General features: G+C 34.0%; 1 protein-coding gene across 9 annotated transcripts in view; it reads left to right on the top strand.

The window, feature by feature from the left end:
• Window positions 1–13,472, top strand: part of PHC3 (polyhomeotic homolog 3) — a 77,860-nt gene that overhangs the window by 31,576 nt on the left and 32,812 nt on the right. For all 9 annotated transcript variants that reach the window (XM_044251764.1, XM_044251760.1, XM_044251763.1 and 6 more), the window contains 3 exons: window positions 795–1,041; window positions 7,255–8,126; window positions 12,885–13,035. In XM_044251764.1, coding sequence (XP_044107699.1) covers window positions 795–1,041; window positions 7,255–8,126; window positions 12,885–13,035 — 1,270 coding nt within the window. The remainder of the gene's footprint in view (window positions 1–794; window positions 1,042–7,254; window positions 8,127–12,884; window positions 13,036–13,472) is intronic.

The raw sequence follows: 13,472 nt of genomic DNA, 5'->3' as shown, positions 1-13,472 counted from the left end.
GTAACCCATTTCAAGGCCCCATTCGAGGTTTTTTCAGTTCATGAGAGGTAGTTCTTAAAGCCATGTGAGTATCCATAACAACAGGACTTTAAAAAGGAGTTGGGATATGCTTTTAATTATCACAGTGGGCAGGTGATTTGATGAATGCGTTTTCTAATATACAAGATGAATGTTCCCTTATAACCTCTGTAGAAGGGGTAGGTTTTTTTTTCTTTTCTTTTTCTTTCTGATCTGTGTGAGGATGACAGTATTGTATATGCACATGCCTAACTGTATGTAGTAATTTCTCACAAGAGTATGAAGCAATTGTAACATTCAAGGTTTCACACTCTTGGCCTGGAGGAGTCAGAGTGAAGTTGAAGGGATTGCTCCTTCTCTTACACACCCTGGGCTCTTCTGCCACTGAGGCTTTGATCAAGTTTTCCTTTTTATCTGGAGTACCCTTCTCTCTCCTTCCCTTCACCTGTCTCTGAGCTGGTAACTTCAAAATGCAGTATGTTGCAGAGTGATTTCCTCATATATATAGTTCGTTTGATATATATACTGTTTTCATTTTGTTCTTAATGATTCTCTTAATGTCTTTAAAAAATTTTTTACTTAATATTTAAGATATGATTACTTAGAATAATAACTCCCCTTTCTTTTAGGATTAATCAGTCATTTCAAGTGCTTGGAACTTGATATGTAAAAAACTTTCTATAAATGTATTGTCATTGCTGTTATAATGGTAACGATTATCATATCTCAATTAATTCCATCTGTTTCATCCTTATTTTTTGTTGTGTGGTTCTTAGGTTCAGAATTTAACATTACGCAGCCAGAAGTTGGGTGTATTATCTAGCTCACAGAATGGTCCGCCAAAAAGCACTAGTCAAACTCAGTCATTGACAATTTGTCATAACAAAACAACAGTCACCAGTTCTAAAATCAGCCAACGAGATCCTTCTCCAGAAAGTAATAAGAAAGGAGAAAGTCCAAGTCTGGAATCACGAAGCACAGCTGTTACCCGGACATCAAGTATTCACCAGTTAATAGCACCAGGTGGGATAAACTTGTTGGAAATAGTTGCATTTTTCACTTTATCAGCAGGCAGAGCAAAACAAAAGATGTCTTTTATGGGAACAAAAATACTTTTAAAAACATTTTTAAATGTGAATTTCATGAGTTTAAAAAAAAAAAACAGTATTGTAGTTGAAGAAAGAGAAATCAAAAGAGCCCAATAGCTAAAACAAAAATAATAATAAAAGAAATTTTTTTGGTTAATCGACATTTGATTAACATCTTCATTATGTGCTGGTCTTTCATTGTATTGGTAAAACCAATAGCTTTTATTTTTTGTTTATTTACTTAATTAAAAAAATTCTAACTCCTGTAGAGTTAACGTACAGTGTTATATTAGTTCCAGGTGTACAATATAGTGATTCAGCAATTCTGTATGTAACTCCATGCTCATCAAGAAAAGCGTACTCTTAATCTCTATCACCTATTTTACCTGTTCCCACCTCTCTCCAGTCCCCTCTGGTAACCATCTGCTTGTTCTCTATGGTTAAGAGTCTACTTTTTGGTTTGTCTCTATTTTTTTTTTTTCCTTTGTTAAATTCCACATATGAGTGAAGTCATATGGTGTTTATCTTTCTCTGACTTATTTCACTTAGAATTATACTCTCTAGCTCTGTTCATTCTTTTGTATGGCTGAATAATTTGTGTGTGTGTGTGTGTGTGTATGTATGTGTGTGCGCGCGTGTTGATGGGCACTTGGGCTGCTTCCGTAATTTGGCTGTTGTAAATAATGCTGCAGTAAATAGTGATGTAGATATCCTTTCAAATTAGTGTTTTCATATTCTTTGGGTAAATACCCAGTACTGTGATTACTGGATTGTAGGATAGTTCTATTTTTAATTTTTTGAGGAACCCCTGTACTGTTTCTCACAGTGGCTGCACCAGTTTGCCTTCCACCAACTGTGCCCGAGGGTTCCTTTTTCTCCACATCCTTGTCAACTCTTGTTTCTTGAAAAACCTTTATTTTAAAGAAAAAAAAAAGATTTGCCTGTAGTTTACTTAATATGCTTTAGTGGGACAGAACTAAAAGCTCTTTAAAAAGCACATTTTTAAAAAAAAGTTATCGTTAGTGGAGTTTACCACTTTACAAAAATAAGGATTTTGTATAATTATTTTTCTTATGATGTTCCTTTTTTTCCCATCTCTGAGAGGAAGATGTCAGGCAATCAACTAAGTCATTTTCATTCTCATCCACCTTTGAATCCCATATGTGCTCTCTCTGCTCTCCACAAGATGAGATCCTTCATGGTTCTTAGGCTGAAAATGTTGGGGCCATCCAGAGTGAGTTTTCTTACCACCTCTTCTGTTCATCTCAGAATTACTCAGTGTTGAGCTTCCTTTACTTCTAATAAGATAAGGAGTTACTGGTTTTCTACTTTAAAGTTAACACTGTTTGCTTGTGTCATCGATTGTATCTTTCTTACCAGCTCCTAACCTTCTCTTGTAGTTGTTATAGAATCTTTTGTCTCCCTCGTGCTGGATCCCTTCCTTTGCTTCTCAACCATACTTGTATCTCTTCTGTAATATATCTGCCTATGTTTTTATTCCAGTCCAGCTATTGTTTATTCAAAGTATGTGTGTGTGTTACGCACTGGGCTAGACACCACATTATGTTTTATTAAAAAAAAAAGTCCTCCCTTACTTCAACTTCATCAAGTAAGCACCTTCTTTCTGTCTTTTTATAACTATGTATTACTTTTTAAAGATTAATTTTATATTATTGAAGTCTGCTTTTTCTCCACCTAAATCTGTTTTTCTTGCATGTTTCCTCTGTGCTAATATTGCTTGCATTCTCTGTAGTAACCAATCTCAGTGTTTTAGGATTGTTTGATATTCCCCTAGTTAGAAATCTCTCATCACTTCGAACTGTGTAGTGTTTTTATGTGTCTTTGTGGTCCTTTTTCTTTTATAGTTATTTGTATACTTACTGATCTTAGTTTTTCTACTGTATAGTAAGCTCTTTGAGAGTAGGATGATAATAATGAACACTTACGTGTCAGGTACTTTTCAATTATTAACTTCTTTAATCCTCCTTTGTTTCACCTTTTCACCCTTTTTTCTTGACAGCACTAAGTTGTGCCTTATATGTACTTATTTACATTAGGGGGACAGTAACTATTTGGTGGATTAATAGTTGGTCTATTTTTCCATTTGAATTTTGGAAATTACAGCACAACCCCCCCCCCCATTCAGATTGGGTATCACTGCTTGGAATTCTTAAATCTGAATCTTTAGATAAGTGCAGGCATTGTTGTAATGTATAAATTAATAAGTCCATTCATAGTTTAGTGTGATGTGAATTCTTTTTTATAAACATCTGTGTGCCTAGGTCCTGCTCTCTGTATGGCTTGCTAACAGGCTTTTTGTACTCTACTGTTTAGAGTATTTTCAGCCTCAATCCAACCTCTGGCCAGTTTTGATAGGCGTCATTGCGGAGCATTAGTGACCCGCTGCACTTGACATGACTGCTTGGGACAATTTTTAGTGATTATAGTTTTGATACAAGATTATAATGGGGGGTAGGTAATTTCCTTCCAAAGAGAATGCTCCCTTCAGACGAGATCGGGCGCGTTCAGGGTGGTATGGCCGTAGACGAGAATGCTCCCTTCAGATAAAGCTAGGACCTCTTGCAGGGTTAGTTAGTTCAAGCAAGGAGATTACTTTTAGATTTTCAGTTCTCCTGAGCTCCCAATACCTAGTTCTAAGTTGACAATTACTCTTCCGCTTTTCTTTAATTGATAGTGTGGTAGGATCCCTATCGTTGCCTTCCTCTGATGGCCAGTATTTTATGTAGGTTTGGAGGAGATCAGTAAGCTAAAGCCATCAGACTCTTAGGACAATTGCAATACCAAATTTAGATCTCTTAACTGTGTTAACCAAACTCCAATTTCCCGTGGTGGTGTTGATTAGAAGTAAAACCAAATGAAATACCCTAAGCCACAAAAACCTTTGCAGTTACCAAACTTATAAATTCACTCAAGCCTTACACTGCAGTTATTCAAAGCAGTTGGTATCTTCTGGCTAGGTAATAGCTGAATTTTTCCACTCTTAGGTTTTCTGCTCGTGTTGGTGAGAAGTTAGTCTGAAGTTAAGGGTTTTTTGTTTTGTTTTGTTTTTTTGTTTTTGAGATTCTTGGTAATTTATCCTGTTCCTCAGTTAGAAAATGCTTATTTATATAGGTCACTTTCAAATATGAAAAAAATCTTCTGGTATTCTACTGTAGCATAGACTAATAATTATTATAATGGATATGGTTATTGTTTCCTTATATTTATTTCTAAGATGTTAAAACCATTTGGTTTTCTTCATTTCTTCTTGAATTTGTAGCTCTCACTTGATAGTTAACCTATTTTTAATATATAAAATAAAGGTGAATTTTAACCATATGACTGGAAATTATCACTAACTGTATTCGAGTTCAAGTTTTTATAGCAGTTTTTAGAGCTTTTATGACATCAGTTAGAAAAAATATATACCAAACTTTTTGTAAACATTAATTTAATATGTAGTGAAAAGCCTATGCTAGTCTGCTCAGGCTGCCATAAAGGATATCATAGACTAGGTGGCTTAAACAGTAGAACATTATTTTCTCAGTTCTGGAGGCTGAAAAACCCAAGATCAAGGTCTGGCAGTGTTTATATTTGGTGAGAGCTCTCTTAAAGGCTTGCAGATGGCTGCCTTCTTGCTGTGTCCTCACATGGTCTTTCATCTGAGTGCTGGGAGAGAGGATAGTGAGCTTTTTGCTCTTCTTGTAAGGGCCCCAACCTTCTGACCTCATTTAACCTTAATTACTTCCGTAGAGGCCCCATTACCAAATGTAGTCACAGGAGGTTTAGGGTTTCAAAGTATGCATTTTTGCATTCAATCCATAATAGGAACCCAGACTCAGCTAGGGACTCTGGGTTCTTTTACACCCAAGGCTGCACCTCAATAGCTGGGTGATTTCAGGCAATGCACTTAACTGGCCAGTTCCTTCTCCAGTAATATATTGGATTAATGTAGCACCCTGTCTACCTCATAAGGTTGTTGTAACTACTTAGTAAAATAATGTGTTTAATACAGTAATGTATAATTATTTAATAATATATTTAACCGTAAGTAATTATATAAAGAGCTCTATATATGTGAGAGATGGTGCCAATCATTAATTCTCCAAATAAAGGCCATCCTGACAATAATAAAAGGTTTATTAAAATTGGAGAAGTTAACGAACATGGTATTCTCGAGAGCACTAGGGCTTTTCTTATACAGAAGTATTGTTTCAGATAGCCTTACAATTATTCTCTGTTTTCTTGTCACTTGGGCTTAGGGACTAATATAAAATATATAGATTCACTTTGATTTCTGATCAAAGAAAAGCCTCATTTAAGTAAAAGTGTTAATTGAATACTATTAAATTACCAGTTCTAGAGTATTAAAAAAGATCGCTTACTAACTAGAACCGAGAAGGAACTTCTGTTCTATAAATGTGATACCCATTGTGCATCAAGAATATGGTATTTTAGTTATAACTTTAAAAATTGAATTAAAGTGGCTGTTTGCTGTTACGGTGGCAAAACCTCTATTTCCCCTTTTATGTAAAAGAGGAAAAATAATACTTACCTATTCCACAGGCATTTTGTGAGAACAAATGAGAGAAATGTGAAAGCACCTTGAGCCCTTTGAAGGAAAGGCACTCTAGGATTCTGAGATTTTAATTGAATGCCCTGTAGTGTAGAGTCCTTATCAACACATTTATAAAGTGCTGGCATAACATTTTCAGTCTTAGTTTGAAGTGCTAGTCTAGTTATGCGAAAATTACTTTAGGTGAAAGTTTAGAATGAATCTCTATTTTTTAAAAAAATACAATTGGTGGATATTTTTTGAACCTTTTAAGTGCCTGTGTTTTAGATGTTAATCAGATGTTAATTTCCTTAAAAGACCTCCCCCAATTTTAAATGATAACTAAGCAAATGCAACAATGTTAAAAAGTTGTTATAAGTTTTTATAAGGCCTTTGTCACAAACAAACATCTTAGTAGATGTAAGATGTTACAGCCTTTATCTTAACATTCTGAGATTAAGAAAGTTTTGCCCTCTCTTTAGACCTGTTTTAAATGCATACAGCCTTTGTATGATAGTAAGAAATCTTTTCAGTTTATCTTCTAGTGAACCCCATTTCCATTTATATTTAGAGAGGGTTTCACCAGCACCTCCCTCTGCGTAAACATACGAACTAGTGTGCAGAAGAGGCATGATAATGGACAACTATTTACTACTTGATTTTGCTAATTCTTATATATATTATCCCTGTTGTGAGTGACTCCTCTGTGGGGGGGGGGAAACGGATGTTGTCTTTTATAGATTACTGTAAGGTTTTTTTGTTGTTTTTGTTTTTGTTTTTTTTGGGTGGGTCAGGGGGGAAGTGAAACAAGATCCTTTATTTAGACAGCATGAACTTATTGCCGCCAAAGTAGTGCTGTCCTGGGTTTGGAATGGCCCCGGGAAATTTTATTTCTTAGTTACAGTGATTATTCAGCAGTGCTGTAGAATTCATACATATGTTTTGCTTAGCTAAATTAACTTGTTATACAAAACATTTTCTGTTCCAGGGTCCAATAATACCAACTTTTCATCTTGGCTCAAATTTGGAAACTTACTTGGGAACCTTTATAAATAATTACATTGGCTGTTAGTTGGAAGACTATTTAGACATAGACTAGAAAGTTATGAGACCTTTATTTTATGAATTTTGATACTGCATTTTTATGATTTTGAAGTTATTTTTATAGATCTTATATTTGTTCTGGGATACTCCTCTTCTCCCTAGAGAAGGAATTCAGATAAACTTTGTTTAAAGTTAATGCAGATTTTCTGGTAACTTCAATAAGAATAAATTTAATAAGAATAAATTGTGTATATTTAATAATTTAATAAGAATGAATCGTGTATATTTCAGATGTATGAATCAGTTGTTTTAGGCCGTTTTTTCTTTTGGGGCTTATCACAGCTATAGTCTGTTTCATGAAATCTTAATAGTTTTCCAAGGAAAAGTTGTTTTTGTCATATTTTCAAATCACTCTTGTCGGGAAGACTTGTAATAGACTTTTGGTGATTAAGACCTTCTGATGTGAAATCTTTCCTCTTTTATATTTGTTTATAAATTTCTAGGCTATTTTTGGAAAAAAATACTAATTGTCATTTTTTTCTCTCACAGCTTCATATCCTCCAATTCAGCCTCATCCTCTAATAAAACATCAGCAGATTCCTCTTCATTCACCACCTCCCAAGGTTTCCCATCATCAGCTGATATTACAGCAGCAGCAACAGCAAATTCAGCCAATCACACTTCAAAATCCAACTCAAGACCCACCCCCATCCCAGCACTGTATGCCACTCCAAAACCATGGCCTTCCTCCAGCTCCTAGTAATGCCCAGTCTCAGCATTGTTCGCCAATTCAGAGCCATCCCCCTCCTTTGACAATGTCTCCTAGCCAGTCACAGTCAGCACAGCAGTCTGTAGTGGTGTCTCCCCCACCGCCTCATTCTCCAAGTCAGTCTCCTACTATAATTATCCATCCACAGGCCCTTATTCAGCCACACTCTCTTGTGTCCTCGGCTCTCCAGCCAGGGCCAAACCTGCAGCAATCCACTGCTAATCAGGTGCAGCCTACAGCACAGCTGAATCTTCCATCCCATCTTCCACTTCCAGCTTCCCCTGTTGTGCACATTGGCCCAGTTCAGCAGTCCGCTTTGGTGTCCCCAGGTCAGCAGATTGTGTCTCCAACATCACACCAGCAGTATTCAACCCTGCAGTCCTCTCCAATCCCAATTGCAACCCCTCCGCAGATGTCGGCATCTCCTCCAGCTCAGATTCCACCACTGCCCTTGCAGTCTATGCAGTCTTTACAAGTGCAGCCTGAAATTCTATCCCAGGGCCAGGTTTTGGTGCAGAATGCTTTGGTGTCGGAAGAGGAGCTTCCAGCTGCAGAAGCTTTGGTCCAGTTGCCATTTCAGACTCTTCCTCCTCCACAGACTGTTGCGGTAAACCTACAAGTACAACCACCAGCACCTGTTGATCCACCAGTGGTAAGCCCTTGGAAGCTCTTTGACTTTCTTGCTGAACTGAGAGTAAAAACTATTTTCTCCCACATTATGTTATATTGCTAGATCTAAATGCCTTTGAATTTAAAAAGCTTGAAATTTCCATCTGTCAGTGTCTGACAAACATGCTGTATGGGCAAAAAAAAAAAAAATGCCATTTGTTGTAGTATGGTTGCATGCTTGATAATTTGTGATGGTTATTAAAGTCCCTCGTTAATTTTATTACTATTTAAACAAATCCATCTGCTATCTTTACAGAGTTGATTTTTTTTCCCCAAGGGAATGCATTTGAACCAGTGTCATCTGCACAAAGTTTTTTCTCTTAAGGTGATTATCCTTCATAGATCCCTTCTGTTGGCTTGTATGTTCTTAAACGTATGGTTTATCTACCTAACCTTTTTGGTTGTGTGCATTCTGAAGTCCTGGGCCTTTATGGGCTTTGGTTTCAAGGTGGAGGTATGCTTGTATGATGTAATTTTGGGGTAAAATTATATTGTGTAATTAAATTTTGTGGAAAAGACATTTACTCCAAGAGAGAATGCAGCTTTGCGAAAAACATTAACTGTAGCCCATCTTTTAGAATTATTAAACTTCTGATTTTTAAATTTCTATGAAGAGAAGAGATATACTTTAAATGTTTCTCATTTAAAAAGCTAAAAAATACTGAGTGGATAAATTGAATACTGAGGATGAAAAAAATCAATTGGGAGGAATAAAAGTTCTGAATAATTGAGATCATGGTGAAATTTATCAGAATAAACCTCTAGCAGTGGTATAGGTTGCCTCGAAAAGAAAATTAGCCTGAGGAATGTTTTTTTAAAATATTGTCTGTGGGGCGCCTGGGTGGCTCAGTGGGTTAAAGCCTCTTCCTTCGGCTCAGGTCATGATCCTGGGCCAGAGTCCTGGGATCAAGCCCCGGCATCGGGCTCTCTGCTCTGCAGGGACCCTGCTTCCTCCCCTCTCTCTCTGCCTGCTTGTGATCTCTGTCAAATAAATAAATAAAATCTTAAAAAAAAAAAATAAATAAACATTGTCTAAAAGACTTTTCAAATTTGTAAAATAATTTACAATAAAAATTGAAATAAGGTCTCTAAATGTTTGGGCAGAATGCTCAAATTAATAATGAATTTATAATTGAGGAAAATAGTCTTCCCAAAGAAGGTTTCATATCAGATTTCACTGAAAAGATTTTATCACTTAAAATTAATAATCATTAATTCAGAAAGGAAAGGAGTTTTAAAGTCTGTTCCTTAATGGGAAACATTTTAGTTTTCAGGATGCAAATTTATAAATTCTTTATTCTTATCATCCTCATTGATGTTAATAGGCATAAAGAAATTGACCTCCACTTCTAATTTACCTTTATTAAAAACAGCTCAATAGAAATAATAGGCATCTAGAAATAAGTTTGTCATTCATTTCTCATGTATCTTTTTTTAGATTTTTGAAGAATTTACAATGAATATATTTACAATGAATATTTTAATATAAAACATAGGCTTCCAAGTGTACAGTAATTTCTAAGAAATTTTAAATTTATATTCTTTCTAGCTCTGTGATTTGGGTTTTAATAAGTAAAAAGTAAAATTTCTTAGTATGCTTTCTAATTTTCTAATTGTTTTTATTAGGGGAAACTTTGGAGGAACATATTTGGGATAGGAATACCAACATAATAAGACGGCTAAAAAATTTGAGGTCTTGGTAGTTCTTGCTGTCTTCTTTTAAAAACAATTTAAAAAAATCTAGATTTTTCTCATTTTTGGAAGTTTTTGTTTTCCCTCATGAAAGTAGTAACTTGTGCTGTTGTCACTGGTGTGCTCATACTTGCTATGGATGTTCCTGTGTTATTTTTCTTATCTTTTATCTTTCTTTTAGTACCATACCCTATTTATTAAGTTACTCTGTTTTTCTTTCATTGCCCTTGATCTCATTTTTTTAAATTAACTCATGTTTCTTCATGAATTTTGCATCTCTTCACAGTTACCTGGTTGTTTCAAATATTTAAAGATAATATCTATTTACTTCTTAAGAGATGTGAAATTTTAAAAGATTGTGAATTATCAAAGTAAAAGTATTTTTTTAAATATATTTATAAAAGTTACATTTATAAAACTAAGATTTTTCATTGACATTTGGGTATGATAAGATGTGAGAGTAGATAATTTAGAACTAGTAAATGTTCTACAGTTTATTTAGGAAAGGAAGACAGATGGGACTAATGTATTTTATTGAGGTAAGTTTGGCACTCATTGCTGGTTTTAGAATAGTTGTAGTTATGAGCTAAACAGAAATTGTGTTGTGCAGTCTTCTAATGATCTTGTGAGTAAAACCTCCATTTCTTTGCTTTATTCAATATTTTAGTTGTTGCACTTGGATTTTTTATGCTCATGGTGCCAGATGTCTGTGACAGATGTTGTTGCCTACTTCTTTTATTAACCTATTTTGCCTTTACGTAGCAGATTTGGAAGAAAGTATATATAGTTAGGCCTACCTATAAAGAATGACAAATATTTTATAATATTCTTTGATGGATTATTTCAGTATGTGCTGTTTATGTTATGACTCTTACCCTTTAAAACTCTTAAATTATTTTTTAAAAACTAGAGTTTTTAAACTCAAAAATAAAACTTAGATTCCTTAAAAGTTACTGTAGTATGTGTTTTAAAAACTTCTGACAACATTAATATTAAAGAGAGAATTTCAACATTTTAAGAAAAGATAATATCTAATAAAGGAATGTTACACAGATAAAATTGAACTGGTTGATAAAACCATACTTTTCTAATTACCTCTGAATCAACATTCCTACCACTGCCAAGTAAGGTAATCCCGACAGCAGATGCTCCTCAGTAGAAGATTTTATTGTTTTTTCCTTTTTTTCCTTTAACCCCCATGACATTTCTTTTGGATGACTTTCCTTGTATTGAACATTGTTGTCATTAAAAAAAATTATCATTGTACTGTATAATAATAAGCAGCTGTTTTTACTTTTGAGCATCCAGACGTGAGGCAGGAATCTGTCAGTGAAACAGGTTTCAAGATGCAGGGTTGGTAGCAAATAACTTAAAAATGTAGTCTACTTTGTTAATCAGATCACAGTTCTGATTATATTCAATATTATAATTGGTATAAGATTATCAGTAGCTGGTAGATTCTTAAAGTTTTTTTTTAGAATTTCTAAATTTTTAAACAAAGGAAGAGACATGTTTTTCTTTTTAAGGTGTTTTATTATTTTTTTTTTAAGATATTATTTATTTAGTTGAGAGAGACAGACAGCAAAAGAGAGGAGCAGGGAGGAGAGGGAGAACCAGGCTCCCTGCTGAGCTGGGAGGGCATTGCGGGGCTCCATCCTAGAACACTGGGATCATGACCTGAGCTGAAGGCAGATGCTTAACTGACTGAGCCACCCAGGCGTCCTGAGATATTTTATTCTTAGTAGAGGCTTGGAAAGTTAGTTTTTTTTGTTTGTTTTTTTTTTTAAACTCTATCACTGTTGCTAGATTTATTCCTTGGTAGATGAAACTTGATAGTCCTTTTAATAACACATGCTTTATGCTGGTTTTAATAATTTTAACCATTTTTGTATTTAATTTTATATACTTCAAATCACGACTTTTTCAGTAATTTGATTAAAAATATATATAATATTAGATATCACGAAGTTTTTTGTGAATGTTGAGATTCTTGTTTTAATGTTTATTAGAAATATTAATCAGTTTAGGTAAGTAATCTTAAAAACTCATGACCTTCGTAAATTTAAGTAATAAGCTTTGTATATAAAAGAAAGGAAGGGAACTGCTTTGTGGCTTTGTTTATAGTAGCCTGTCATTTTTCAAAAATAATGGTTAAGTATGATGACAAAATAGTCTAAAAGTGGCCTTGGGAAACAGTCTTAAGTTTAATGAATAATTAATAAGTTATTTTAAGTTACATAGTACCTTCTTGGATTGAGTCCATGTTTTCTTCTTACTGTGTGCTCTTGAGCATTAGATAACAAGGTTGTTAAGTTAAAAACTTAAAAACTTTATAAGGAACAGTATTAAAGAACTAAAAATAATATGTTAAATGGCTTATTAGGTGGGGTGTGTGTGTGTGTATGTATGTATATTATTTCAAGGACATATATTTTCTGTTTACCTGGTACTAGCTTATAAAACTTCATTAGATTCTTGAGTAGATTAGAAAATTAAAGATATAATTGCATACCTTTTATGTATGTTTTCAGACATTACTTTTCATAATTCAATCTTCAGTTCACATGAATATAATAAAGAAGAGCCTGGTGTGTCATCCTTTAAATAATTCCTGATATATGTGATTTTGGAGATTTACTTAGTGGGCTTGTGAAAAATACTAGTATTTATTTTGACTTATGACAGTTGAAGTTAATAGAAACAATAGTAAATTCCCCAAATAGTTATTTGAATGTATAAAGTCAAAACTTTTTTTTAATTCTCAAAATTAAAAATATGCTCTGACTTGACTTTCACCTTTTTGAAACTTTAGTACTTTGTATCTTAGATACTGATCCACAGCTTTCTTTTAGTGAAATATTGTCAAGCATTATGAAAAGTCTCACTTGAGCTGTTTTAAAGTTTTCCTTTCAGTCTGTCAAATAATCATTCTGTCTTTTTAAAATTTAAAACACTTAGAGTTTATTTATTTTTTTTTCAGTTAAGTTAGAAACACCTTAGTAAATGTATTTTTAGAAACATTTTAAGGTCGTGTGGTTTGTCATTGCAGGTTTATCAAGTAGAAGATGTGTGTGAAGAAGAAATGCCTGAAGAGTCAGATGAATGTGTCCGGATGGACAGAACCCCACCACCACCCACACTGTCTCCAGCAGCTATAACTGTGGGGAGAGAAGATTTGACTTCTGAACATCCTTTGTTAGGTAAGGAAATACCTAAATTTTGGAGAATTTTCTATTAAGTAAATGTTAGTAATAAAGTTTAGTAAACTTAATGAAGTTTAATAACTGGAAATAGTATTAAGCTATTGTGTAATTATAACAAAATACAGATAGAATTCAAGATTTTTTTAAAATGAGGAACAGTTAAAACAGTTAATGAGGAGTCACCCAAATAAAAAACATTCTGTAGCATTCTAATTTTTGGAAGTTTGCACAGATCTATTTTATATGCCCATTCAGATTCATGTGTCAAGCTATTGTTCAAAAATTAGAATAAATTAGAATAATTCATTAAAAATTAGAATAAACCAGAGTACTATTAAAAGATTCCAGTTATGCTTTCCAGAAATCACAAAGCATTCTGAGTCATATCTGACATTCCTCATAATTGCTTGTGATCCAGGCTGAGTCTGTTTTTA

This window comes from Neovison vison, chromosome 6, assembly GCF_020171115.1.
Source record: "Neovison vison isolate M4711 chromosome 6, ASM_NN_V1, whole genome shotgun sequence".
Taxonomy (NCBI): Eukaryota; Metazoa; Chordata; class Mammalia; order Carnivora; family Mustelidae; genus Neogale; species Neogale vison.
Note: the sequence above shows the minus strand (reverse complement) of the source record. Positions and strands in the feature narration are given on the sequence as shown.